The sequence below is a fragment of the Channa argus genome, chromosome 12 (assembly GCF_033026475.1).
Source record: "Channa argus isolate prfri chromosome 12, Channa argus male v1.0, whole genome shotgun sequence".
Taxonomy (NCBI): Eukaryota; Metazoa; Chordata; class Actinopteri; order Anabantiformes; family Channidae; genus Channa; species Channa argus.
In genome coordinates, this window is record NC_090208.1 from 1,318,059 (window position 1) to 1,345,445 (window position 27,387).

Consider the following 27,387-nt stretch of genomic DNA (forward strand, 5'->3'; position numbering starts at 1 on the left):
GTTTGTATCAGTGTTTTACTCTACACAGAGCTGTTGGACTGTTACTGTCACTATGAGATGTTACAACAGGAGTAGTTAAGAAATAAAACTGAATTATAACTAAAACATCCTTAACTCATCATTTATGTCTACATTCATGTACTTACTTACTTTTACTTAAGTAGAAATGACAGTCTGTAAACTTTATACTAGTTGTCACACGTGAGGATGCTTCTCCCGCTGTGAGTTATATATTCATAAAATCTAGAAACCACAGTGACTAAATCTTTTAGGAAATGACAGCCGACAGTCAGTGTGAAAAACTACAGCTCTTCCTGATCTCTTCTCTTTTTGTATCTCACCCTAAACAGTTTCCGATCTTAAAACTGAATCTCTCATAAAAACATTTAACATAACAAAATAAGAAAAGAAGGTTTTAAGTGCGTGTTGCTGCTTTCTATCACCTGTGAATCACAATGCAGATTTTCAAACAACATCTGACATCTCTGCTTGGATGAGAGACAGATGTCTTTAACTCAATCTGTACAAAGCTGTTTTCACGTATCACGTGCACTTTAGTGATAATGGTAACACATCGTGGCTACTTCAGGAAAAAAGTAACAGAGGGCTGACAAAATAACATGTTCATTTCAATGAATGAATCCCAGTAGAGTAACGTTCCACTGTGCCAAATCAACATGAACTGTTGTGGAAACTTTTTCTGCTGTTTGAAATGATTAAAAAATAAAACGGTTCATGTATAATGTGCTCAGTGTGTCTTGACAACCTGCTGGTGCTGAGCTGATTATTTTGTTTCTCCTCACACCATCTCCCAGTATAAATAGTGTTTAAGTGAAACTCACATGTTTTTACAGAACTTTTATTTTTGAAAGTTATGATTGGACTTCCTGTTGAAATAAGCCTTTCTCTGATCATCAGTAGCTGCGAGCTGACATCCTGCAGGAGTTTCTGAACCATCGGTTACTTTGAAGAGGACTTTGTGGATGATGAAGATGTTGGTGACGTTTATGATTCTCGTGCACGGTTTTATTGCAAACATTCAGAAAAATCAAAAAGTCATTTGAAATGTTTTTAGGAATAAGTGCAAGACACATTTAAGGACACACATGTGAAAAGTTTCCTGGCAGAGACAGAACTTCTGCTTTTCAGATTGTCTCTGTACACAGAGACACGTCTTCATACGGGTGTTTTAACAACACTTCTTCTTTCTCAGAATCAGCTTCTTTAAAACTCAGCATCATCCGGACAACATGAAGTCAAACACACATTCACACTGGGGACAAACTGGAAGCTGAAACATGATCCACACTGAGACCTGGATACTGATCACTGTCCTCTCTGAATATTTAACACAACATATTCAGTTCTGAAATTGTTTTACTTTGAAATGTTTGATCTGATTCAGCAGGAAACTTGTTAACAACATGACCTGACCCGTGTCCTCCTGTTCCAGGTGTGTCTGTCCTCCTGCTGCTCTCTGGACTCACTGTTTCTGCAGGTGATGATGGAGGTGAAAACAATCACTTCAATAATAACACAGATATTTACTCTGTTTGTCTGTGTGTCTTCCAGTGTCTCTGAACATCAGTCCAAACTTTCAGCAGTTCTTCAGAGATGCCTCAGTTTCTCTGAGTTGTGTTGAAGATGGACAGACAGTTGATGGATGGACAGTGAAGAGGACCAAAGGAGAAAAGACTGAGCAGTGTAGAGCAGTTGGTTCAGACTTTGGAAGTTTTAATGGTTCCTCCTGCTTCATCTCATCTCTCTCTCCATCAGACTCTGCAGGTTACTGGTGTGAAACCAGTTCTGGACAGAAAACTGAACAGATCAACATCACTGTACCTGATGCTACAGGTGGTGAGTAGGTCCATGCTGCTGCTTCTCTGGGTCCATTTATATGTGACTGGTCTGTTGGTGTATTTGAGTCTCTGTCTGACTCTGTGTTGTTCAGGTGATCAGCTCATTCTGGAGATTCCTGCACTTCCTGTGATCATAGGAAGTGATGTCACACTGCGCTGCAAAAGGAAAGATAACAACAGATTCAGAGCAGTTTTCTTCAAGAATGATGTTAACATTGGAACTGGATCTGAAGGAGAGTTACCCCTCATTAGTGTCCAACAGTCTGATGAAGGGCTCTACCACTGTTACATTGATGAGGATAAACCAACTCCTCAGAGCAGACTGAGGGTCAGAGGTCAGGACACTGACATAACTTCCATTTTAAAGATATGAACTAACCTGCTGACCTGATAATAAACTGATCACTGAACCAGATTCTCCTCCTAGAACCTCTTCTCCTCCACCCATCACTACTCTCTACCCTCTTACTTTATTGTCTTCTGTTACTTCTAATCCATCTCCATTCTTCTCTTTGCATCTTTGTCCCAGTAGTAGCAGTCCTGAGTTCTCTGGTTCTCCTGAGAACAGTCGCAAAATCTGACAGATAATGTTTTCAAATCATGCAGATTATTTATATACAGCAGCAAACTGATACGATGTGTGAAATTTAACAGATTTCATCCCCTGAGAACAAACTCTTTTAAACTTTTCTAGTAACATTTATCTAAAGTGAGCTGGACGTCACAGGATGTGAGTATTTGTCACTTCCTGTACAGACGACAGCTTCACCACTTATGGATTAGCTCTTCACAGCCCGAAACACGATGACAGTCACCACATCACAGTATGAAAGACTGATGTGTGTGATGGTTCAGTCCAGAAGGTCAATGTTAGCATTTAGCTTCTGTGTGATGTTCCTGCAGACTGACAGCTGATTCAATGTCCTTTCGGGTTCCCAGCATGCTTTGGGTGTAGAGGTGTATGAATTAACAAACAAAGACATTATTAATAGAAGTTGAAGAAACTGATTAACAAACCAAAAACAAACTCCTCCTCTGCAGAACCTCCCTCTGTGTCTGTGGTCAGACTCGTCCTCCACCTCGTGGTCTTCTGTCCGTTCTTCATCTCTACTGGTCTGATGGTGTCCATCTGCTCCAGCAGGAAGACAGGAAACAGAGCAGTCGTCTCCATAAAGATGAGCCAGCGTGTCACAGGAGGTCATGGATTGGACAAGGACGATGATGACATCACTGCTGATGTCCCCACTGAGTAGAACTTCTGAGCTGCAGAGTTTGTTAAATTGAATGATTCTCTAATAAAAGTTAATCTCTTAACATTCTTCATATCTGTGTGTTGTTAGTTTCCTTTTTTAGAAATGTTTTCTTCTGTTTCAAACTATTTCAAAATAAATCTGTTGATGTATGATGTTCTCAATGTGTCTTGATGATTTGCTGCTTTGTCTGGTTCTGATGATTTTCTGTGATGAACTGATTGTTCTGATTTGTATTTACTTTTTATGATTTACAAATTGAAATATTTGTATCTATTTGGGCCAAATGAAGTTTGTAAATATTTTGTACAGAACGTTCTCTCAAGTAAAATTCTTGTTTTAAACATATGTAGATCTCGAGTTGTCCATCAGTGGATCTCATCCTGTGGATGCAAATCCTCTCACACACACAGATCTTTTTTGCCCTTTCATGCTGTGGGTGGGGGGAAGAAAACCCAGAGGCGTATCAGCCAATGTGTAAAACAAGATTTGTACTGAGAAATCAACATGATTTTGCACAAAAATTCAGATGCAAGAATACATTTTATTTACACTGCATTTAAATTTGTAAATCCTAAAATACACATGCAAATCATTATGGCACCAATTTATTTCCTTAGGCCTCTTCCTACCCTCACCACTCAGCGTAAGTATTGTTTCTCTGTCGGATTTAAGCTCAGATTTTCTATTTCACATTCCAGTAAAGCTGATGTGTTTTTACAGATCTTTTATTTTGAAGGGTATGACCAGAGGCGGAGACTTCCTGTTGAAATAGACTTTTCTCTGATTGTCAATAGATCATCAGCAGCAGTGAGCTGACGTCCTGCAGGAGTTTCTACTTTAGTCAGAATCAGTGTGTGACGGATAAAGATGCTTGGGAAGTTACTCGTGCTTGGTGAGTTTATCCTGCTCCATCTGCTTATTGGTTATCTTTGAGCTTTAATACATATAAATTAGAGCTGTCGACTGAATCAATACTTTGAGTAGATGTAATACAATATTTTTTTAAGTCTGTTTTGTTGGACTTACTAGTATTTTATAGTCTTATTAAAATGATCAGTTGATACGTAATAACTTCTGAATCGTGATTATTTCTTATTCTGTTTTAACGACACATTTAAAAATGAATCTGGAATCTGAGTGTAGAACATTTACCACCAATTTCTAAAATAAACTTTTACTTAATGTCTGCGTGTTTTGAATTGGAGAAAACTGTAATTGTAAACTAAATGTTTGTGTAAACCTTTAATAGGTCAGCATGTGAAATATATCAGAGACTTTTTCCATATTAATGAATGTGTGTGCACACAATGCACTTTGATAAATCTGCTCAACCATAAAATAACAAATGGAAAAGGAAAAATGGAAATGTTAAACATTTGGATTATGTTTATGTGAAAGTACAACAGGGCACATTTAAACATAGAATAAGAAGTTGTGCTGTTGCATCCACAGAATGTACAAACCTCCAACCATTTACCGTCACAGTCAGAAAACAAAGTTTACTTACACAATACTTGTTGCAAAAGTGCCTCTGTGAACTTTCCGTACAAACACGTTTGTACAAAATGTGATGTGACGAGCTGTCAGTAGTTTCCCAAATTGACAAAGCTCTGCAAAGACAGGTGCAGTCTCTCATTTAAAAAAACTAGACCATGAACTTTGTCCACATACAACAACACACTTACACAAGCTCCAGATATGTCATTATTAAAGCAGGTTGATGACCTGTAACACAGGTGGTGCTGTGAGAGGCCAGGGGAAGCTACGCTGCACCACAGGGCTCATGGAAATGTTCTGCCGTGAAACATTTGTTAGCAGAGGAGCAAAAAGGTGGGGGCAGTGCAAACGGAATTGTTGGTGTTGAGGATGTCGCTCACTCGTCTGGTGCTTTTCGTGGATTTGATTCATATTTAAATAAATGTTATAGTGGACAATGAACACGTTTTAATGAAACAAAAAAACAACAAATGATCTGCTCTGGTTCACAACTTACTGCACAGTCCTTCACAGTGAGGGTGGACCGGAGCCAGTTCAGTGACCTGAATCCACTCCGTCCCATCCTCATGTCCTAACTGTGGTCAGCATTTGTCAGTCTGTGTGGTTATTTTGTGGCTATTCGCTGCCATTTGCTCAGCATTCAATCAAGGTGACTCATCTCAAATCAGAGGCTGCAGATGTACCAGTAAGTCTGGACTCCTGCCTGCAGACGACTGCAGGGATAAAATGAACTGAGGGAGAAGCTTTTGAGACAATATACACATTCTGATGAACCTATAAGTGAAGGACTCTCAAACTTCTCCCTGTCCTCCTGTTGCAGGCCTGTCTGTGCTGCTGCTGTCTGGACTGACTGTTTCTGAAGGTGAGATGATGGAGGTGAAAACAAGCAGTGACACTTCAACAGTAAGTTATTATTCATTTATTATATTTACTCTGTCTGTCTGTGTGTCCTACAGTCTATTTGAATGTCAGTCCAAACCGTCTGGAGTTCTTCATCAGAGAAACACTGACTCTGACCTGTCTCGAAGATGGACAGCCAGCTGTTGGATGGACCGTGATGAAACACAGTGGAGGACCCAATCTGTGCAGACCAGGTCTACGTGACTTTGGGACAAAGAATGGTTCCTCAGTCATCGTGTCAGATCTGGGCAATAAGGACATAGCATATTACTGGTGTGAGGACAGAGATGGGCAGAGGAGTAAACACGTCCCTATCCAAATAGAAGGTACAGATGCTCAGTGTCCTCTATTGGATCTGTCTCTCAGGCTGGAGCAGGTGAAGCTGAGCAGCAGCTCTGGACTGGAATTGGATTAGATTTCTGTCAGTGTGAACACACGTCTCTGCTTTACCTGCATTCAGACACTCAAACATCTTTCAGTGAATGAACTGGCTGTGCTGAACTGGTTCAGCTGGTGGCAGTCCATCCCCTCCTGAGCACACAGTCACTGTCTCCATGTGGATCTGGTCTGTTGTCCTAACTCTGTCTCTTGTTTTTCAGATCATGTCATCATGGACATCCCTGCTCATCCTGTGATAATAGGAAGTAACCTCACTCTGCACTGTATAATGAGGAACGGTTCCACAGTGGCAGCTTATTTCTTCATTAATGAAAGCTTTGTTGGATCTGGACCAAAACCGCAACCTCAAACAGAACTCACCATTCGTAACGTCCAAAAGTCAGATGAAGGTTCCTACTCATGTAAAGCGGTTACCTATGGCAGATCTCCTCGGAGCTGGCTGAGGGTCAGAGGTCAGGACTTTGACATCACTTCCTGTTTATTATTAGGACATGTGAATTTATGTAGTGTGAATTATTTCAGATGCTTTGCCTTAGGACTTGTAGACTGGGGTGGTGGTTCCCATTTGACTGATGAATGAATGAATGTTGGTTTACTGTTGGATTCAAGAGAAGCAATACAGATTCTACCGTGATCATCAGCAGTCCATCAACTCTATACTACTATGATGTCATGGACAGTTTCTCAAGGCACAGCCATGGGGAGGAGAGCGTCCTGTATGGGGACCTCCGAATCACGTCTCTGCCTCTTACAGATGATGTCATTCTGTAGCCTTCATGAGCCTGTGACCTTCACAACTTGCAGGGGAAATTTGCAGCTGGGATGAGGGTTAGCGCTTCCACATGTGAGACCGTGGTTCCTAGTATCTGTGTCTGTCAGGGTGCGAGTAGGTTAGAGAATTTAAGCAGATTGACAAGTGCACTGGTGCAGGGTCAGAGGTGACGTAGGTGCTGTAACATGCCATCGTAGTAAAAAGGGAAGTCAACTAGCTTCAGTTATTGGGTGGTGACATAAAGATCACAAGTGCAAGCAGCCAGAATGAGTTTCCTTCACAAGATGACTGGGTTTTGTAGTGATGCAGTATGGTACTTGAGTTTCAGTTACATTAGGACATGGAGAAAACACTACACAGTTCATAAAGTGATAATTAAAGGAGTTTCTCATGATTTTCTTCTACAGATCCTCCAACACCCCCCACCCCTCCACCTGCACCCATTCACCTCAGAGGTTAGAACCTTCATTGTGATTCCATAACAAGCAAATTTTACTTTAGAAATGTGACAATTGAAAATACTTTTCCACCTCTAACCTGTCTGTCCATCTGTCCTCCAGTCTCTGTGAATGTCAGTCCCAACCTTCAGCAGTTCTTCACCAATGGTCTTTACATTTCTGTGACTTGTGTTGAAGACGGACAGACAGTTGATGAATGGATGGTGAAGAGGACCATAGAAAACCAGACGCTCGAGTGCGGAGGATTTTGTTCAGGCTTTGACAGGTTTATTGTTTCCTACTGTTCACTGGCTTACTACTTAAACTTCACTGGAGTTTACTGGTGTGAGAGCAAGTCTGGACTGAAGACCGACCAGGTCACCATCACCCTAACAGGTACAGAAACTGATGCAATACAACACAGATATGACTCTGGTCTGTTGGTGTAAATCTGTCTCTGTATGTTTCTGTTTGTGTTGTTCAGAAAAAGATCTGATCCTGGAGATCCCTGCACTTCCTGTAGTGACAGGAAGTGATGTCACTCTGCGCTGTAAAAACAGAAAAGATGGCGTAGTCTCAGCCTCTTTCTTCAAAAATGGAAGCCTCATTGGAGATAAAGTTCAGGAATTGACCATCAGTAAAATACAACAGTCCGATGAAGGTCTCTACTCATGTTCTACTGATGAGTTTGGATCGTCCCCTCAGAGCTTGCTGAGGGTCAGAGGTCAGGACACTGACATCACTTCCTGTTTAATCATATAAATGTACCTGCTGACCTGATAAATAGTTACACTTTTACTCCTCTTCCTACAGACCTTCCTACAACCTCTCCAGAAAAAACTCTGTGATGTTGCTGCATTTTTTAATTTCCACTTCAAAATGGGGAGATGTAATAGCGGGATTGTCACTGTCTCATCAACATGACCGAGCCCTGAAAATGTTAATCAGCTTAATAGCTATAAATCTTAATCCACTGGTTAATTATTCTAAACATCTGAAATGTGCAAGAAATAATAAAACTGTGGAAAAATAAATAAACAGTGTGACAAAAATTATCATATATATATTCATTTTCACATCTGACCACATAAACACACACTTACACACATCTCAGCTGCTGTCATCGGTGAATGAATGGGTGAATAATGCTGATGTAGTATTAACATAAGAAACACACGGTGTTCTTTCCGATTTTAGGATTATGTAGTGGGGTTTAGGACAAGCAAGGACCAATCTAGAGACACTAAATTTCTTCTTGAGTCGTCCAGGACTATAGCGGGATCTCTGGTGTCCATTAAGAGAAGCTGACGTGGAATGTGACTCCACATCAAGCTGAAGATGACTTCCCTCTTAGGTGAGTGCAGTTTGAGTGGAGGGACAGGACCTAAAGCAGACTACATGTTAGGCACATGGACTGAAAGCTGTTCAGACACACGTCTTTCCGGAACTTTGGAGAAGAACGGGAGGTTAGAGGCTGGTCGATAGTTATTTACTGATGTGATGTTTGCAGAAGATCAGCTTGGAGACAGTTGTAGGAGATAGATTAACAGTATTCAGTACTGTAGGTTCCAGGACTGTCCAAAGTGTAGCTGGCAGAGCGTCGAGTAGGTTTGCTTTTCAAATTGTGCTGTTCCATCAAAATGTACCAAGCTCCTAACATTTACCAACGCAGTTAGAAAATAGAGCTCACTTACACGATACTTCTTTAGGTTTTCAACTTTTAAATACTGTTTAATCCGTTCTGCAGAAGATTGTGGAAATTTTCTTTCTAGTCGAATTTGTTTTTTTCTGCATCAGTCATTAGCCACAAAAGTCCAAAATGTGTTCTCTGTCTGTCCCCTCTCCACCACGAGATGCTCATACATAGTTTGTCAGGGCAGAAACTTTCTAAATCACTGAATCACTGAAGAGCATTCTATAGTTTTGATTTATACATTTTTACAACGTTCATATTCACGTCTCTTGACTCACTGCAAGTTGGGAAAACTCATATTTTCATATCATAAGGTCTTTGTAATCAGTGACTCAGTTAGTGTCGGCTTGGACATTAGAAACAGCTTTTGATCTGATCTAATCCACATTATGAGAAACCACATCCTGAAGATGCAACAGCTCAGCCACTGTCAGCTGACCACAGGAGAGTCAGTGACAGTTACATTACAAAATGAGCAGCATGCAACCACGAAACACGATTTACTTTCGAGAAAGGTTTTTGTTGCAACACAACATAAAGCTCATCAGAATATCTGTGGAAACAGCTGGGGTTTCATAAGAAGACGTTTTTCACTTTTAAGTGATGTAGGGGTCAGATAGGGAAGAATTGTTTTAACCTCTCAATCACAGCTTGAGCTGCTTTTCATTCTTTCTTCATCCACGTGTTGGTCTTGCGTGAGATGAGGTAATCTGGAGAAGGGCAGCTACACCTTCACCTGCCTTCACCCAAATACCAGCACATCATATTAGTCTTCAGAGTACACGAACATAATCATTAACGTGATAGATGACAACTTTGCTTCAGAATCTTGTTGACAGTTCAGTTTCCTGTCTAATTTACAAGATCCTGGACCACAAACCATCAGTCCAGTTTATTTAGACTCACACAGATTACTTATATATATACTGTGACTTTCTTTATGAGTCACATGAACTATGTTGTTGGCTGTGGTTTTTCTTCAGGTTCAGGGCAAAAATCGACCCCCTGCCTCTTTCTTGTTACTTTACACCTTCCTGACAAGTCTTTTCTCCTCATTATTCCCTATTTTTTCAGAGTTTGTAGGCTCAGCATTTATCCTGTGATGGAATGATCCATCATCCTGTTTTTGCAGTTTCCACCACTGGAGAACATGAAAGTCACCAGCTAGTTTTACTATCCAGACTCACAGTAAAGACCATCCTGCCCCCCCCCAAACACTCAGAAGTACTCTCTCTCACTCTTTAATCTTTGAGTTAACCAGCATCAAATCCAGTCCACCATCATGAAGAATGTTCCATTCTTATCTACGGCTGCACCTGACAGTTGTTTTTGTCGATTATTTAATCGATTAATCTGACCTCAGTGGGCTGATGAGTTAAGAGGGCCTGGTGAATCAGTGGTAGAGTATTGTGGTAGAATGCAGAAGGCAGTAGGTTTGAATCCCACCCCGCCAGGTGCGGTGGAAGGGTGAAATGGTGAAGTCCACCACAGGTGACCAGATACAAGCCGGTAACTCTGCACGAGTCTTACTCCACAGTTTATCAGTTCTAAATGTAGAGGCAGTTTCAGCTGGAGGGATGCAGTGGAAACTCCTAGTTTGAGCCTGTGTTACAGACAGTACAAGCTGAGCTCTGATAACAGCTAAACACACGATTCATTTATCTAAAAATCAATCAATAAGAGTGAATTTTTTGTACAAAGGTTAAGCTGAAAAAGCCTCAACACAGCCTATAAATGGACCCCCCCCAATTTATGAAGTAGTGCCTTTATGAACCCACCACCAGACATGAATCACTCAAGTCATTACTCAAACCGATATAACAAGGTTTTCATTAAGCCTGATAAACTCTGGATTAACTGACATCAACTGCTAGAACTCCACAGCTTGCAGCCAAACGTAAACCCCCAACATCACGTTATACAAATGTTCTCCAAGCAGGACGGACCTGTGGACACTGATCAACAACACCTGAACAGAGTGAGAATATTTGCAGGAAATGTTCTCAGTTTGAAACTTTGTTTAATTAATAGTTCATGTTTTTATGATACTGGTTGGATACCAGTTGGAAAACCCAGACTATGACCTGTACCACCCTCAGGTCTGGACCCAGAGAACCTGTACAACCCTTCAAAATGCTCCAAACATTTACACAGTTGAGACATGTGGATTTATGTTAAAGATACGATAAAACATGACACTGTCATCTTTGTCCTTTTGTTTTTATTATTTGTTAAATATTACAGAAAAGCCTTAAAGACAATATGACCATATCTGTAGAAGGTAACATTACAGCTAATAATAAAAAAGCAGATAATACAATTTCTTAAAAATATAAAAAGACAATTCTTATTTTTGGAAAGGCTTTTTCGTGTCTCTGCAGTCTGTTCTGGATCATATTAAAAACAGGTTCAGAAAAAAAGCTGTAACAAATTTAGTTGAATAAAACATAATATAACTGAAGAAAATAATTAATCCGCTCCTGGCAAGTTTTATACAAATGTGGTTCTTGCTGGTAACAAGAGTTCTAGCAACAAGCAAATGCTACCCAAAGCACACAAAGGATAAACATCAGGCATTAAAACCTGTTTGTCAGTAACGAAAGGAAACGCTGAAATGCAGGCTGCAGATTATGTTACCTGTGTGACGTTTCTGCATCAGGATGTATCCTCAGCAAACCGCCAAAGCCTGTGCACCGGCACATTTACAGTCAACAGAAAAACTTTCTATATGCTCACAAGTTGTGGGTCAGAAGTTCCAGCAGGCACAGTTCTGCATTAGGACTAGCTTTCAGATTTGTTCAGTCTCACATTTTTGGTTGGGGGACTTTTATAAAGCAGGATTTTCCGAGAGGTGAACAGATACCAGTTAGAGTAGAAATCAAACTTGTGGGGGAATCAAAAACAAAAACAAAACAAAAAAAAACACATATTTTTGAGTGAAGGGGGTTTTAATATTCATCCTTCACATCAGGAAGCAATGAGGGATTAAACTAACTTAGCTTAAGAAGTAGATGCAGGGGAAAACAGCGTGATAGGTTTTTCCACACTGTGTGGTTTTGGTCTGAGGAGAGGGTTCTGGTGGACTTGCAGAGAACTCTAAATAGTGAAAAATGAAGCACAGATGTTTAGTCCCCAGGCTTGGCGAACTCCTAAATTTGTCAAGCTTGTGTGAGCGTTTCCACACAGCTGTGTGACTATATGAATATACCTTTAGATTCCTCACATTGGTGAAGTAATTTCCATGTTCACACTTATATTATTTCCGTTCGGTGTGAATACGTTGGATTTTTAGAGAACTCGGACTAGTGACAGCTTTTCCACAGCGATCACACACACGTGGTTTCACACGAGTGTGAGTACGCAGATGTGCCTTTACAGCAGTGAGAAACTTATTACATATAAATGCTTTCTCCCCAGTGTGACGATTCTGGTGAATTCTTAAATAATTAAGATTAGGGAAGACATTCCCACATGTCACATCTGTATGGAATCTGTCCAGTGTGAGGATGTAGATGGATTTTCCGATCACCTAGACTATAGCAAGCTTTCCCTCATTGTATACAGCTGGGTGGTTTTTCTCCGATGGTCGTATCTGTGTATTTTTAAAAATTTCCTTCTATGGAAGACTTTGCCACATTCTCCACACCGATATGGTTTTACCCCAGAGAGAAGACATTGGTGAATAGTTAGATTCTCCGGTGAAGTAAACGCTTTCCCACACTGGTCACAGGGGTAACGTTTATGTCTCACATGACTACTCTGATGGGCCCTTAAGGATTTCATCGTTGCAAAGGCCTTGTCACATTTTGGACAGCAGTGGTGTTCGGGTTCACTTTTTCTGTCCCCCTATAGCAGCAAACAAAGAAAGAGAGAGAACACGTGAGATACCACAGTGCAATACATTTTTTAAAACCTCAATCCTTGCTTTCATTTGCCACCTTAAATATGACTTTTCACCAAAGTTCTAGGCAGAATTTATTTCCTCCAAACAACTACAACAATCACACTAAACAGATCCCTTGAGAATAGAGAATATAGTAAATCAAACCCACTTTTAGACTCTCCCAGTTCAAATGTTCACATCATCATGCTTCACCCCTTGATAGACTCAGGCTGAATCAAACTCACACCACCACAAAATACACAATCGCTTGTTGGGTACACATGGGGGTCTAGTGGCTCAATGGGTAGAGCGACGGGTTGGTATACAGAAAGCCACAGGATTGGTGGCTGGGTCCCAAGCCCAGATAAAAATTGGAGGGTTGCGGCAGGAAAGGTCCCCGGCATAAAAAATATATAAATAAATATTTCTGAAAACATTCTGAAAGCAGTTTATTCTTTGAGTTGTTGGGTACACAAACCTAAAACTAACTAACTCCATTCTGATAAATCCTGACTTCATAAAGGTCACAAAATTCAGTTTTTTAACCGTTTCATATGTGCTGATTCACCTATGGGCTCATTTTGGAGACTGCAGTGTTATGTTGAGTTGCCCACTAACAGCAGCTTTTGTTATTTATTTGACCACATCTGTATGACACAGTGCGACCACAATGATCATACAGCAGCTGAATCCAGTCCTCTAAAAGACGTTTAAAACAAACTGAACATTATTACCTTAATAAAGTGATTATTTACAACCAAAAATATCGTTACCCTTTCTCAGAAAACTGTTCCATTTACAAATGGTCAGGTATTCACATGCTTATTGTAGTTGTGGGCAACAACACAAAAAAAACAGCGAAGGAAAGTCAAACTTGATAAAAATTCACACAGAACTCACAAATGCACTGGACAAAATTATTGGCACATTGACTTAGTATTTGGTAGCCAGCCCTTTGGAAAAAATAACTGAAATCCTCCTGTAACCATGAATGAGTTTCTTCCACCTCTACTGGAATGTTGGACCACTCTTGTTTTGCAAACTGCTGCAGGTCATTCCTTCTTCCAACTGCTGTTCTGAGATCGTTCCACAGGTCTTCTATGGGATTCAGATCTGGACTCATTGCTGGCCATTTCAGAACTCTCCAGAGCTTTGTTTGGAACCATCTCTGAGTGCTTTCTGATGTGTGTTTCGAGTTATTGTCCTGCTGAAAGACCCCTGACCTCTGGTGGAGACGCAGCTTTCTGACATTGGCCACTACAATTGGGCCCCACAATTCTTTGGTAATGATCAGATTTCATGATACCGTTCACACAGTCAAGGTGTCCAGTGCCAGAAGCAGGAAAGCACCAACACATCTTTGAACCTCCACCATGTTTGACTGCAGGGACTGTGTTCTTTTCTTTGAAGGCCTCATTTCTTTTTCTGGAAACAGAGCCATGATGTCCTTTACCAAAAAGCTCTACTTTTGTCTCCTCTGTCCACAGTGTGTTCTCCCAGATGGATTGTGGTTTTGTCAAACTCCAGTCTTGCTTTTTTATGCCTTTGTGTCAGCAGTGGTGTCCTCCTCGGTCTCTCTACCATAGCGTCTCTTTTCATTCAGAGGGCAACAGATAGTGTGAGCTGACACTGTTGTACCCTGTGTCTGCAGATCAGCTTGAATTTGTTTGGAAGTTAATCAGGTTCTTTATCCATCATTTGAACAAGCCCAGATTTTTCTTTTGTCTTCATTTGACTCAGCTTTGAACGCTGAAGGTTCTGTTTGAAAATGTCCAACAAATTAGCCAACATCTCCCTCTGGTGGATAAAATCCAACATGGTAAAACACTGTTTGGCCTCAAATCAATTAGTCAAGAATGAGCTGCACTAACAGTTGCGTTTCTAGAGACAGCACCTTTAGTAAAAGCTCAAAACCAGCATGTCCAACCAGCAACATGTCAGTGAGTCCACTGTTAAAGGACATGAAGACATTTTCTAATGTTGGCACTGAAAGCCATCACAGAGAAGTGGCCTGGGGACGACCTCCGGCTTCTGTTTCCATGTGGAAAACACAGATTTCTGAGGTTGGAAAAGTCTTCATGTTGAAGTAAACATAAGTGGACGTCAAAGTCAACAGCTTTCGGCTTCTACCAGAGCAGAAAGTGTTCAGCACGTTGATTTAGCATGTGTTTTTATGCTGGATGTTGTTCCTGTCGCCAACCCTCCCATTTTAATCCGGGCTCAGGACCAGCACCAGGTTCACACTTGGTGACTGGGTGGGCCTGCACCTGGTGGGGTGGGATTTCGAATCCACTGCCCTCTGCATCCCAACCCAATGCTCTTAATTAATTAATTAGAACACGAAGAACTAAAAAGCAGGATGTGCTGCACTTAATGCATTATCTGTTGAACCTAATGTGCCACAGGGTCTGGTGGACACTGAGACAGTCCCAGTCCCAAACCAATCAGAACCCTGTAGCATCTGTAGCTGTGAGCACTGAGTCCCCATCAGCAGCAGATAGAGGACAGATATCAGTGATAGGGTAAACATTCCATGTTCATTCTTCTTCACCCAGCGTCCATTTGATTAAGGAGACATCACTGAGTCTATGTGGGGACTTATGATGAATAAATTCCCACTCAGGTGGAAGTTTATTGGGCTCATCTCCTGGGCAGACAGGAGATGTTGTTATGTATCCAGTCCTCACTGATAAACTTAATGTGGTGGACAAAATAATAGAAAAAAAGTTTCATAACATGCAGTTTCGAGACAAATATTCGATCCTGATATCAGATTCTACTGTAGCTGCTATAACCATTTGTTCTGCTCTTGATTCTTCACCTTCCAGCTCTGCAGACTTAGGTACAGACACAGTTTACGGTGGACGTGGGTTATTTCTCTTAAAGCAAAGCACAACGTCACACTGATATTTTAGCTGTTATAGTTTTTAAACTAAAGTAAACTGAACTGTTTGCTGTTTTCTATATTCACTACATTTCCATTACAGCTTGTGAATCAGAAGGTTTGAGTCCTGCAGCGCAAACTTTATCATATTTGTTTGTTTAAAGAGAAGATGGCTGAATAAAGTATTGAAATATGAATGATTGATGAATACAAGTGGGAAAATAATACATTAATTTAAAAAATAATCGTTTTCACCCATTAATTTATCAACACTGACCTGCAGATCGCTGGGACCAGCGGGGTCGCTGCTCGGGGGGTCCAGCTCCGGGTTCTCCTCCTTTATTTCCACCTTGTAGTAAGCCTGCTCGATGAAATCCGGGTCCTGGTTCTCCTCTTTTACCCTGTTTGACAGGAGATCCTGAAAGGTGAAATCCGGGTCCTGGTTCTCCTCTTTTACTCTGTTTGACAGAAGATCCTGAAAGGTGAAATCCGGGTCCTGGCTCTCCTCCTTCGTTTTAGTCCTGAACGGGTCCTGGTTGATAAAATCCTGGTCCTGCTTCTCCTCCTTTATCGTGACCTTACTGTGGTCTATGTAGGCAAAGTCCTGGTCCTGCTTCTCCTCTTTTATTAGGACCTTACTGTGGTCCACCTGGATAAAATCCTGGTCCTGGCTCTCTTCGTTTATTCCCTTCTTGAACAGTTCCAGTTCGGGGAAATCCGGGTCCTCGCGATCCCTTTTCACTCCGCTTTTGTGGTCGCTGTGGAAAATAAAATCCTGATCCTCGGTCACCCTGTTCATTGTGGTCTTGATTTCGGCCCAGCTCCATAATGTCTGGGTGCTTTTGTTTACACCGCGCCGCCACATTTTGTCTAAAATGGCAGACGTTAGTTCCTAAGGAAGTAGTGACGTCACGCCAACGTGTCACATGACCAAAGACCGGATGCTCCGTGCTGCGCATGCGTCTTTTTTTACTTTATTGGTTGCAGAACAACAGAATCTGTATGTTTCATCACATGTAAGGCACATTGGAGGTGCCAGCAAGAGATAATTCAACTTAAATATGGTGGAGAAAAAAAAATAGAGACTTAGGCTCAGATGTAAAAACACTTGTGAGTACATGCCAAAAAAAAATCAGTGATCTGTAGTCTCACAGAAGCTGATATCACAGAAGCCAAAGATTGTGGTCAATGTTAAATCTCTGGCTTAGAAGTTCACTTGATGGATAAATACTAAAAGGATTTTGAAGTGGTAATGTGGTAGTGAAGTAAGTAATATAAAAGAAAAGTAATATAAGTAGTTTTTAGTTTTTTGAATTTTAAATCTGAAAACTGTTGTATTATGGAGTCTCTATTTGATCTGATTAGGAATAGTTCATTGTTCCGTGATTGCGCATCCATTTATTTGTGGCTCCTTCAGATGAGAAAGTTTGTCCATTAATTTGAAGCAATGATATATTTAGAGCGCAAGGCTGTCTGCAGCATAACACTTGTTTGTGGAAAGAAGACAGGCTGACTGGCAGTTTTTTAACAAGGAAATCACACTTAAGAATAAAGTCGATTCCACCCATTTTTTTGGATAAACCTCTGGGGAGACAGAACCAGATACTACTGCTGTTCAGCAAATTTGATTTGAGCCAATTCAATTGCAGTACTGCATTTAAGCATTCGAAATCAGTAGCTTGTAAACTCCCTCCTTTGTATTCTTTAATCATTTCTGATTTCTTAATGTAATGAACCTGGTGGATGGTTCATTTGGTTGATTGTAAATGTGCTTATATGGTATAGCCATTGAAAATGAAGGTCGACGCTAGCGACCTTCATTTTCAACATTTTAACAGAATTCTACCTATATATTAACAGTCTCTCCTCTGAACATGTCCAAACCACCTTAATCTGGCCTCTCTGACTTTATGTGTCAAACATCTAACATGAGCTGTCCCTCTGATGTCCTCATTCCTGATCCTGTCCATCCTCGTCCCTCCCAAATAGAACCTCAACATCTTAAGCTCTGCTACCTCCAGCTCTGCCTCCTGTCTTTTCTTCAGTGCCACTGTCTGTAAGCTGTGGTGGACTTCAAGAAGTCCAGGACTCCTGTCAATCCTCTCTCCATATGGGCAGAGGGGGTGGGAGTAGTTTCAGAGTACAAATACCTGGGTGTCCACCGGATAATAAACTGGTCTGCTCAGTTAATGCAGCATCAATCTACAGGAAAACACAGAGCAGGCTGTGTTTTCTTTAACTTATTGATCAGGAGTTTGTACTAGTACTTGTCTACTGTCTTTACACGTTAATGTCTTAATTTTGTGTGCAGGAAACAAACATTTGCTCTAGGGAGGTGACCCGACCTGTTGAAGGTGAAGCATGTGGTGACATCACTGCTGATGTCACCAAAGAGCACGACCTCTGAGCTGACGTCACAATGTTTCAGTTGTTCAATAAAGTGAAAATGTTTGGGTTTGGGTTTGTTGGTCATTAAAAAAAGGTCATTTGTTCCTACACATAACTAATACAGTTAGTTGCAACTTAAATCAACAAACTGAATTACAGATAGTGGAAATGTTTTGTGTAATGTCACCTGCAGTTACGCAGTAATATTTTACTGTGTCACTTAGCAAGAAGACTGATCACAGAACTAGAGCAGAGGGTCATGTTTGTTATCAGCTTTAACATGTGATGACTTTTATGAGAGTTTAACGTTTTTCTTTATGCAACACTGAGCCTAAACATTACGACGCCTCATGGTTGAAGAAAATAACATTTTAAAAAACACCGGTGTGTGTGTCCACATCTGCACAGTGGGGTAAGGACACGCTGATGGAGAAAGTGTGAACCTTCTGGAATCTTAAATTAACACGTTATTAACTGTGAGCAAAATAAATAACCTATGTTGACTGATCAAGTTCTACCTTCACTTTGCCTTTCAGGTTGATTTTGATTCTCAAGCTATGTTTTCTAGCATTGGTGGGATATAGTCACAGTTGTGTATTTTTAAAGTTAACAGTTTTTGTTTAATGGAGCTTGTTGCAGGAGCCAAACAAAGGCCAGGGATTTGGTGTCGCCTGCACAAGTAAGGTCAGGGCGAAAAAGCCCTCAAACTAAAGGGGTGAACAAGAGAGTTCACGCTCTCCCTGGAGCTGAAACAGGGTAAAAATCACACGCCTCTGATTAAAAGTTTGTTGGAAACAGTCGCCTTGTGTGTTACTTCCGGCAGGTGTGAAGTATTCGGCGAACACATTTGTTTTTCTAACGTTATATCGTTTAATTCTTAACAGTGTTTCTGTTTCTAGTCAGGCACCTTTGCAGGACGCCTCTCTCCTCGGGGTGTTGGCCCGCCTCCCCGTACGGCGACTAATCAGACTGCTGCTCGGGAGAGGCAGGAGCTCATTGTGGCACATGATTGGCCAACTCCGGCGTCGCTCACGCAGCAGCCTCGCTGGAGTATAAAAGTGCGGACAGCCTGGCAAACGCGAAGAGTCGTGCTAAACAGCAAGTTGCGGCAGATTTCTGCATTTTTAGTTAAATTCATGGTTATTAAAACATACGCTCGCAGCGACGCACCCACACACGCATTGAGATCTCGATAGGTTCTTTTTTATAGCACAGAGCGGGTTTTCGGGGATGTTTTGCAGTTGTTTTTCTTCAGGGGGGTGTGTGTGAGCGTTAGCGCCATGCTAGCAGTTTCCTGTGGATTAGCTGGACGTGGCTAGCTGGAGAAGCTAACTGTTTACCTGTTTGTTTGTAAAGGCTCGTTTGAATTATTCACGATGGCGCGCCGGGGTTGGCGGAGACAGTGGCAGAGGCGGAGTTAGGACACGTACAGACAGGTTTAGTTCTGTCGGAGCAGTTTGTGTTAATAGTGCAAGAAGCAGAAAAGTCGAAGGTTTCTACAGGACACGGTAAGTACGACCGAGTTCATCGCTAACTGAAAATCAGTTCTCAGTGACTTGGTGCAACTTCCCGAACAAGCTTCTCCTGGCTGAAGTTGTTGGTGTTGGGAATAATGGTCTGTGCACATCCAGTACTTTACCGTTACTGTGCACAACTCCTCTCCAGAAGGAGCTGGGTGCACGTTCCTGATGATGGCTGGTGTTTCTGGCCCGTGGCCTAAAACTGTCACGCTGTGTGTTATCAGCTTGGCGTGCAGCAGACAATACAAATGCAGCATGGACAAACACGAAAGGAGCATTAAACAAATAATAAAAGTGAAAAGAACTGTTCATACCTGTCTGCATGGGTGATGAAGAGGAGGTGTTAACGTGCACGGATCAGCTGTTGTGTGTTTGTAAGCAGTTCAGCTGAAAGCAGAGAGAAACGGTGTCCGAGCTTGTGTTGATTGAATGGAACAGTCTTAACATGAGTAGTTCTGTAAAGTGGTGAAAAAAAAAAACATTTTCAGAACAGTTCGATTCTATAGCAAGACTCTGATCCATAATTTCCATTATACTGAACAACTTTTTGAAGTGCAGCAGTGTCCTGGTATCCAGGGGTTCGTAACTGTCTTTTCAACACTGAATTCAGAAACAAACAAAATATTACAGTAAATACATAGAGTGGGTGCAGGTCCTTAAAGATGCCTAAATGTTTTTTGTAAATATACTTTTACTAATTAAAGACCTTAAAAGTCTTAGTGATTTGAGACATGAGACCACCACCTGATTGTGGGAGTGTTTGTCTTTGTAACCTTTAATCCCTGCTTCAGAGACATGTGTTGATTGACCTCTAAACAACTGTCTGCTCATGCTTCACAGGACTTGAAAAGAATCGTAGGTAGGCTCACAGGTTCTAAACACTGCAGTCCTCAAGCCTTGAATGAACCAGACTTGATGAGAAGTGAGCTTTATCAAAACTGAGAATTACTAGGTAGTATTTTAGAATCCGTATGTGAGTATAAAGTCAAACGATTACCTGTTTCACAGTAAATGTTCTGACAGTTACTAGTAACAATGCAGTAACAATGTGGCCAGTTACTGCCCTCAAAAACTGCCCCAGCATCTAGTTAGCAGGAGTCTCCCAGACACTAAAGCATACACCATAATGCTCGATGTTGAGCTGTATGCAAACTCCTACAAGCTCCACTCAGATGATGCTGGTACAAGCTCTCTCACAACTTGCAATTGCCTGCAACATTCTCCAGACACACTGGGCTGCAGCTCTGCTCAGTTGCTCTGTTTTACCCAGTGGTGCAGTTTGTTAGCATGTTATCCTGTTAGCTCACTGGCTTGTTGGCCCACACAGGCTAGCCTCTTATATCCACGGGCCTGTTAGCCTGTTTCATTTGATACACTTGATGCAGGCATATCATATTAGTGTGACCTGCAGCCCTGTGGCTTGGCGGGTGTACAACATCCTGTACCACAAACATCTTAGAAAACTGGTACCAGTACATACTGAGGGGAAATGGATTCCTCTTGGTGCTGTTCTTTTAGATTTCAGTTGTTGTAGACTGTGTTTAAAGGAGGGGAAGTTTAGATCAGTACTTGTTTAACATTTAATACTGATAACCGTAACATTTTTTAGTCAGATATATGAAATATTTATGCTGTTTTAGCTTTACTTATGAAGTTAATGGACAGATTGGATTACAGAGTTGTTTGGTGTCAGTTTTTTAGTAGTAGTAGAGAGGAGCTGCAGAAGAAGGACGGGGATCTGAACATGTTTCCCAAAGCAGCAGAGGGCAGGTTGTGAATTGGGGAAAGTCAAGTAACCAGCCTGTTGATAATTCATCATAGCTATCAAATGGTAAAAAAAAATATCTCATGGTATCATGTAACCAAGATGTGTAGGATATTATAGTGAACATTACTATGAAGAAAAGCTCAGTTTATTTTCTGTCCCACAGTACATGCTCATGACTGTGTACAATAGCACAGCTCTTCATTTTTGGTGTATGTTTTCATTGCAAGTTGGGTCTTAAATCAAATTAAAAATTCTAATAAAGGTTACAACAGGTTAAAAGTTTACCTGTTACACCCTGGGAGACATCCTGATGCATTTTAATGGCTTTTAAAAAAGTACCAAGAAACGTCTGCGTCCCAAGAATTTCCCATTACTTTTATCATTTTACTTTCTCTTATTATACTACTAAACTATAGACAGCAGCGTTACAATTGAAAGGTTGCCAACACAGCCAGGAAATGTAAACACAAATTCATAAAGAAATATGAAAAATAAAACTGGTTGAAAATGACAAAAGTACTTAAATGAAGCAATGAAGTTGTTAAATTTTCATCTGAAAGTTATCTCCAGTATTAAACATAAGCATTATTTCTCATATAATTGAGATAATGTCAGATTAAGTAAGAGTCCATATTGTATTTAAAATGGGAAGTTTTAACAAAAATAAGTTTTTCCATTAACCCTTTCTCAGATCATGTAAAATGTCTAAGTCAAGGTAACATTTACACATTGTTTTATCCATCCAACAGGAGGAAAAGCCAAAAGTTATTTAAATGTTGTTGTTTTTTTATACTTTTACCTGAAAAGTAACTTTTTCACATCTCTATCTGCAGATTGCGGTGATTGACTGACGTGTCTCCAGGTAGAAGATGATCAAGATGTCAATGGACAAGGAGACCGTCCTCCCTCATGAACCGTCCATTAAAGGCAGTCCTGTGTTCCCTTCTGCCATCACCCTATCAGAGCAGCAGAAGCTGTCTAAGCCCCACCCCTTATGTACTAAAAATGGCCTTGAGTTGCCTGGCAACAGTCAGCCTCTGCTTCCTGCTCCGCCTCCTCCCCCAGCTCAGCGCATCGGAAAGCGCCGTTACTCCATGGGCATTGGCTTTAAAGGGCTGGCCAAGCGTCGTCGTCGTGCCAACAGTGACAGCCAGTCGGAGCCTGTGCTGCCAAGCCACTTCCTTTTGGGCGGGAACATCTTCGACCCGCTGAATTTGAACTCACTGCTAGATGAAGATGTCAACAGGTACCTTAGTTTTCTACCACTTCACTGACTTTAAGAGTTATTAGTATTTTCATTGATTAGTCGCAATTCGTGAAAACTGTTAGTGGCTCAAGATAAGTGAGAGATGCTTTTCTTGTCACAGTTGACAGCAAACTGAACGTGTGAGATTTAGATGATACCTGATTTCCCCTGATGGAATTTGTTGATTTTTAGCTTAAAGTCATCGTACCACATGGAATTTAGAAAGCTAAGGGGTTTGATGAAAGTGTGGCATCAACAATTTCTCATCACATCATTTTTGATGGCTCATAAATAATGGTCCAAATTGCTGACAGGCATTTACATGGCTGGGTGTGGCCGGCTCCTTTGTTATTCCGTGACTAATCAAGCAGGTCAAAGTCCTGGAGGTGGTACATTTGCATTTTGTTGCTGTTCACTGGAATTGTGAGCTTGAGGTCCGAAAAGGTGCGTCAGAGCAAGTGAAGGAAGCCGTCATCAGACTGAAAAAAATCACTCAGAGTGGCCAATACAACAGTTTGGAACATTCCTACGCAAGAAATTAACGGGCAAACTCGACACAACAAATGTCCTGGAAGACAAATGAAGTGGAAGCAGAATTCTGTCGATTGTGGGGAAAAAAACAAACGTCTGCAGTCAAGAGACGACTTTATAAATAGAATACAGAGGCTTCACACCGAGGTGTAGGAACAGAAAGGCCGGATTAGACTTTGTCAGAAAAAACGTAAAAAACCTGTCCGGTAACCAAAAGTAACCTGCACCAGAGTAACAGGATGATGGGCACAGAACAATAAGTATTATGGCATGGTCACGTAGGGCTAAGGATTCTGAAGTGTACAGGACTAAACCATCCACCATTTTCTCAAGGCAAAGAAATGGAATATTCTTCACTTGCCAAGTTGGTCACCTGATCTCCACCTGCAGAGCAGCTTTTGTCTTGCCTTTCAGCCTATAAACTCCCTTACTAAGTGAATTTCTATAGCAAGAAACTCTCTGAATCGGAAATTAAACACAAAGAATGTTTGAGATTCATGTATCTGCCAAAAGTCATTTGAATTCAAAAAGTTTTAACCTTTTTAAGGCAAAGAATTATCAATGTGATTCATTTAGATAATCCATTGATCATCCTCATTTAATATAAAACCAAATTGTGGGAAGAATTAAAGGTGGTGTTGTACTTCAAGTTTAAACATTTAATATTAAAATATTTGTTTGGATGTAATCTGCTAAATTTCTCAATCTGCATTAAACTTCTCAGAGTGACCAATCAGGAGACACCAAAGTGCTCGCCCCTGCCATCCCGGGGCAGAGACCCCGTAGAGATCCTGGTCCCTCGTGACATCACTGACCCTCTGAACCTGAAGGGAGGGAGTGAGGATGGGCAGGGTGGAGCGGGAGTCCTCTTGTCCCCTGTGAAGTCCAGGAGGAGACACAGGAACAGACACCATGGAGGGGGAGGAGGCAAGGGTGAGGGAGAGAAAGACGTCATACCAGCTCCACTGTTTCCCTCCACAGCTGGGCTCCCAGGTATATCTTAATAACAAGTTGTTAATATAACTTTTATTATGTGGAGATTTACCTTTTGGAGACATGTTGATGCCATTGAACAACCGTGTAAGTTTGAATAACATGTTAATAATTGTTACTATGATACGTCCGTGTGTAGCACCTCTACCACATAACATTTTATTAGGCTATAATGACTTGATGATTGCTTCACTGACGGTGAAGGCAGCGAGGGGAATTTTCTTGTTGTTTACCTTATGAAATACCTAAAGAGTCGTTTTAATATTTATTATCTGCAGCTCTTCTGTTAGTAATATTTATCATATTTATATTTCCTCAGCGGTTCCTCTCTTGACTAGAGAGGGCAGCATCCCTCCTTCACCTCTCCCTTGTGAACTCAACACAGCCATCACCTGTCGTGATGATGTAGCCCCGCCCCCCATCCTCCCTAGGAGACACACCCACCCTCCACCCGGTCACAGCTCCAAAGCCAGTAACCTTGGTGAAGGTCGTCATCGGAGACGACGGCGCACCACCTCAACGAGATCAGCAGATGGCAATGCAACTGCTGTCACCATGGGAACCACAGCTCAGTCAACAAAATTCCAGACACCGCTGGTAGGAGGGGCTAAAACTGGCAGGTGAGCTTTAAATGTAAAATTAAAAGTGTTATTTAATTGGACCCTCATTAAGATTATAACTAGTAGTAGCAGTAGTAGTAGTAGTAATAATACTATGTGTGCTGCCACCTTCAGGTGTGGAGGACCTCAACCAGGTGCCACTCAGCCACCAGAGAAGAAGAAGGACAAGCATCGGTACCAGTATGGCAACCACAGCCATTACTATGGCTTCCACGGTTTCTATGGAAACAAGTGGGAAGGGCGGGTGGGGGAGGATGAGGATCCGCGGCTCCGTCTGCTGGAAGCGGACTGGTTCAGAGACAAAGCTGTGCTGGATGTGGGTTGTGGGACAGGTCACATGACGCTGAGCATCGCCCGCAGGTTTAACCCCACCCACATACTGGGGGTGGAGCTGGACAAGCGATTAGTCCAGGCCGCCATTCAGAACATAAGACACTTTCTGTCACATGACCTGGTGGTAGAAGAGAGGAGAGGGAAGGTCCTGCCATCTCCAAAAATGCAGGGAGGAGACAGTAAAGAGGAGGAGGAGAAGAATGAAAAGGAGGAGGGCAAAGAAATGAGGGAGAAAGAGGAGGTGGTGATGGAGGAGCACAAACAGATAGAGGTCATGGAGAGAGAAGACAATAATCCAGATGTGATGGAGGAGTTCCAGCAGGCCCTCTCCCTCCTCTCCTTCCCCCTGTCATTCAGACTGAGTCGGGGTCCCATCTCTGCTCCTCCTCTCCTTCTCCCTCCTTCCTCTTCCTCCTCCAGGTTCCCCAACAACATCACCTTCATCCAGGTGAGTCTGCATGCTCTCACACAGGGTCTGGATTTAGACCTGTGTTCATGGTCCCTGTTGTGGTGGCTTGGAGAGTTCTTTGTTTAGTGCTTTGTGTATTGTCCTGAGGTCACCTGACACCGTTTGACATCATCACACAGGGCGACTACGTGTCAGAGCGGGAGGTGTGGCCAGGGCAGGGTCAGTATGATGTCATCATGTGTCTGGGCGTCACAAAATGGGTGCAGCTCCAATCAGGCGACGCAGGCGTGGTCAGACTGTTCAAACGAGCGTATCAGAGCCTGTCGCCGGGTGGCCTCTTTATCCTGGAGCCACAGCCGTGGAGCCGCTACAGCCATAGCAAAAGGGCCTCGGTAACACAATGAAGCACACAGATATACACACAAACTCACTTATATTCGAGAACCGGAAATATTTACAGGCTTGATTGTGTTCATGTTGTTCAGGAGACAACGTACCGTAACTACCGGAGTTTGAAGCTGCGGCCTGAACAGTTCACCTCCTACCTGACTGACAGCATAGGCTTCACCTCGTACAGGCTCCTCACACATACAGGTACACACATTATGTTTGGGTTGATGTTCTAGGTTATGTGAGGACAAGCAGAGGTGGATTTGAGCTTGTGTGTTTACAGGTGAGAGGCAGTTTACCTCCAGTAAGGTGATCCCACCTTAGACACTAAATAGAGGTGTTTCTCTGTTTTTCAGGAAACCAGCGACCAATCTACCTGTTCCACAAAGGCTCAGCCCAGAGGAAGTGAGGTCACCAGGATAGAGGCCCTCTGAGGCGTCCTGTCATCCCCCTGTTTCTATGGGCACAGCCTTACACTGGGACTGAGTGTCGGAGAGGAGGGAGCTAATTGGTGGGAGGCGTGTCACCTGTCACTCACCCGTTACTCCCCTGGTAATGCCTCGCTATAGTTCTGACTGTGAGCTCAAAACTGATTGGCCAGTCACATCACAGAGGAACATAAAGCTAATCTGATTGGACGGCAAGCTTTCTGAGCATGTGATGGGTCGACATGGACTCGTCATTTGAAACCAAAGGATTCTAGAGGACCGTGACTTCGGGCGCTCTCATTGGACATGGAGGGGAAGTGATGCATCCGTCTTTTCAAAATAACATTTCATTCATTCACTGCTTCAGTTTTTTTTTTCCTCAACAAACTGGCTGCTTTAATGATGCTTCCGTTCCATTAAAGCTGCATCAAAGACTTATTATCAGTAATTAATTTGCTGTTTTAGTTTGTAAATGACATAAAATACTACAAAATGTCAAAGGTATTGTCTTCAAATGTCTTTCCAGTCAACGGTGCAAAACACGAGGTTCAGTTTTCAGTGGTACAAAACAATCTCTGATCTACAATCTACAGACTTACTGGGATTTTTCAATATTTCGTTTAGTTTAAAAACCTTAATGATTAGAAGCTTTTCACACTAACAATTCATGTCCCACAGTTCAGGGTTTGAATCCCCTGGAGCTGCAGCTTTACCAGAACTACAGCCAGGGACAATAATATGACAAGTAACCACTCAGTGCAGGAAGAATGTCCCTTACTCCCAAGAGCTGAACAGTTTATCAAGAAGATAAGTGAAAACTGCTAATTACAGATTTTAAATTGGCTCATCTATTTACATCTAAAAACTAGGGGCGAGGCATATGAAAATGCGTCCCAACAAGGGCTCCAAATTAACAGTGTCCCATTGTCTCGGGAACAGTTAAGATTGCACCTGGGACACATTAGGGATCTGGGACAGTAATTAAAATTTCTGTGTTCTGACATCACTGTATGTGAGTTTTACAAGACACCACTGAGATAAATGAATAAGAAAAGAAACTTGTGGAGCAGCTTCTTCTTTCTGAGTCTGAGCGAGGACGGAGCTCAGCCAAGTGTCCCTGTCTGCAGCAGAGACGGAGCAGACAGCTCAGGTGAAGTCAAAGTTACTCTTTAACTGTTCAAGTT

General features: G+C 41.9%; 4 protein-coding genes and 1 long non-coding RNA gene across 8 annotated transcripts; 3 read left to right on the forward strand and 2 right to left on the reverse strand.

Annotated features, from left to right (window-relative positions):
• Positions 1–843: 843 nt before the first annotated feature.
• Positions 844–4,758, reverse strand: LOC137137317 (uncharacterized). The gene is made up of 3 exons (XR_010915698.1): positions 4,620–4,758; positions 2,877–3,122; positions 844–2,015 (listed from the first exon to the last, which is right to left on the reverse strand). It is a non-coding gene; the product is annotated as an uncharacterized lncRNA (long non-coding RNA).
• Positions 904–3,178, forward strand: LOC137137311 (uncharacterized). Its single transcript, XM_067523440.1, has 5 exons — positions 904–1,023; positions 1,454–1,498; positions 1,573–1,857; positions 1,952–2,194; positions 2,901–3,178. Exons 1-5 carry the CDS (start codon positions 984–986, stop codon positions 3,110–3,112), a joined length of 825 nt encoding a protein of 274 aa, XP_067379541.1. The 5' UTR covers positions 904–983; the 3' UTR covers positions 3,113–3,178.
• On the forward strand, positions 3,887–8,172 carry LOC137137307 (carcinoembryonic antigen-related cell adhesion molecule 1-like). 2 transcript variants are annotated; one of them, XM_067523429.1, is made up of 8 exons: positions 3,887–4,004; positions 5,430–5,471; positions 5,566–5,835; positions 6,109–6,360; positions 7,088–7,135; positions 7,241–7,513; positions 7,602–7,841; positions 7,931–8,172. In XM_067523429.1, exons 1-8 carry the CDS (start codon positions 3,980–3,982, stop codon positions 7,963–7,965), a joined length of 1,185 nt encoding a protein of 394 aa, XP_067379530.1. In that variant the 5' UTR covers positions 3,887–3,979; the 3' UTR covers positions 7,966–8,172. The 2 variants fall into 2 exon arrangements, with proteins under 2 accessions (XP_067379530.1, XP_067379529.1); XM_067523428.1 differs by having other exon boundaries at positions 7,602–8,172.
• Positions 8,173–8,309: 137 nt separating this feature from the next.
• On the forward strand, positions 8,310–27,245 carry LOC137137306 (7SK snRNA methylphosphate capping enzyme-like). 3 transcript variants are annotated; one of them, XM_067523425.1, is made up of 8 exons: positions 8,310–8,471; positions 22,087–22,499; positions 23,755–24,023; positions 24,343–24,643; positions 24,758–25,424; positions 25,565–25,777; positions 25,871–25,979; positions 26,132–27,245. In XM_067523425.1, the coding sequence occupies exons 2-8, from the start codon at positions 22,123–22,125 to the stop codon at positions 26,182–26,184; spliced, it is 1,989 nt and encodes a 662-aa protein (XP_067379526.1). In that variant the 5' UTR covers positions 8,310–8,471; positions 22,087–22,122; the 3' UTR covers positions 26,185–27,245. The 3 variants fall into 3 exon arrangements, with proteins under 3 accessions (XP_067379526.1, XP_067379527.1, XP_067379528.1); XM_067523426.1 differs by lacking the exon at positions 8,310–8,471 and adding an exon at positions 19,042–19,473 and having other exon boundaries at positions 26,132–27,244; XM_067523427.1 differs by lacking the exon at positions 8,310–8,471 and adding an exon at positions 20,444–21,316.
• LOC137137309 (zinc finger protein 225-like) lies at positions 11,012–16,653 on the reverse strand. Its single transcript, XM_067523431.1, has 2 exons — positions 15,855–16,653; positions 11,012–12,656 (listed from the first exon to the last, which is right to left on the reverse strand). The coding sequence occupies exons 1-2, from the start codon at positions 16,440–16,442 to the stop codon at positions 12,345–12,347; spliced, it is 900 nt and encodes a 299-aa protein (XP_067379532.1). The 5' UTR covers positions 16,443–16,653; the 3' UTR covers positions 11,012–12,344.
• Positions 27,246–27,387: the final 142 nt, after the last annotated feature.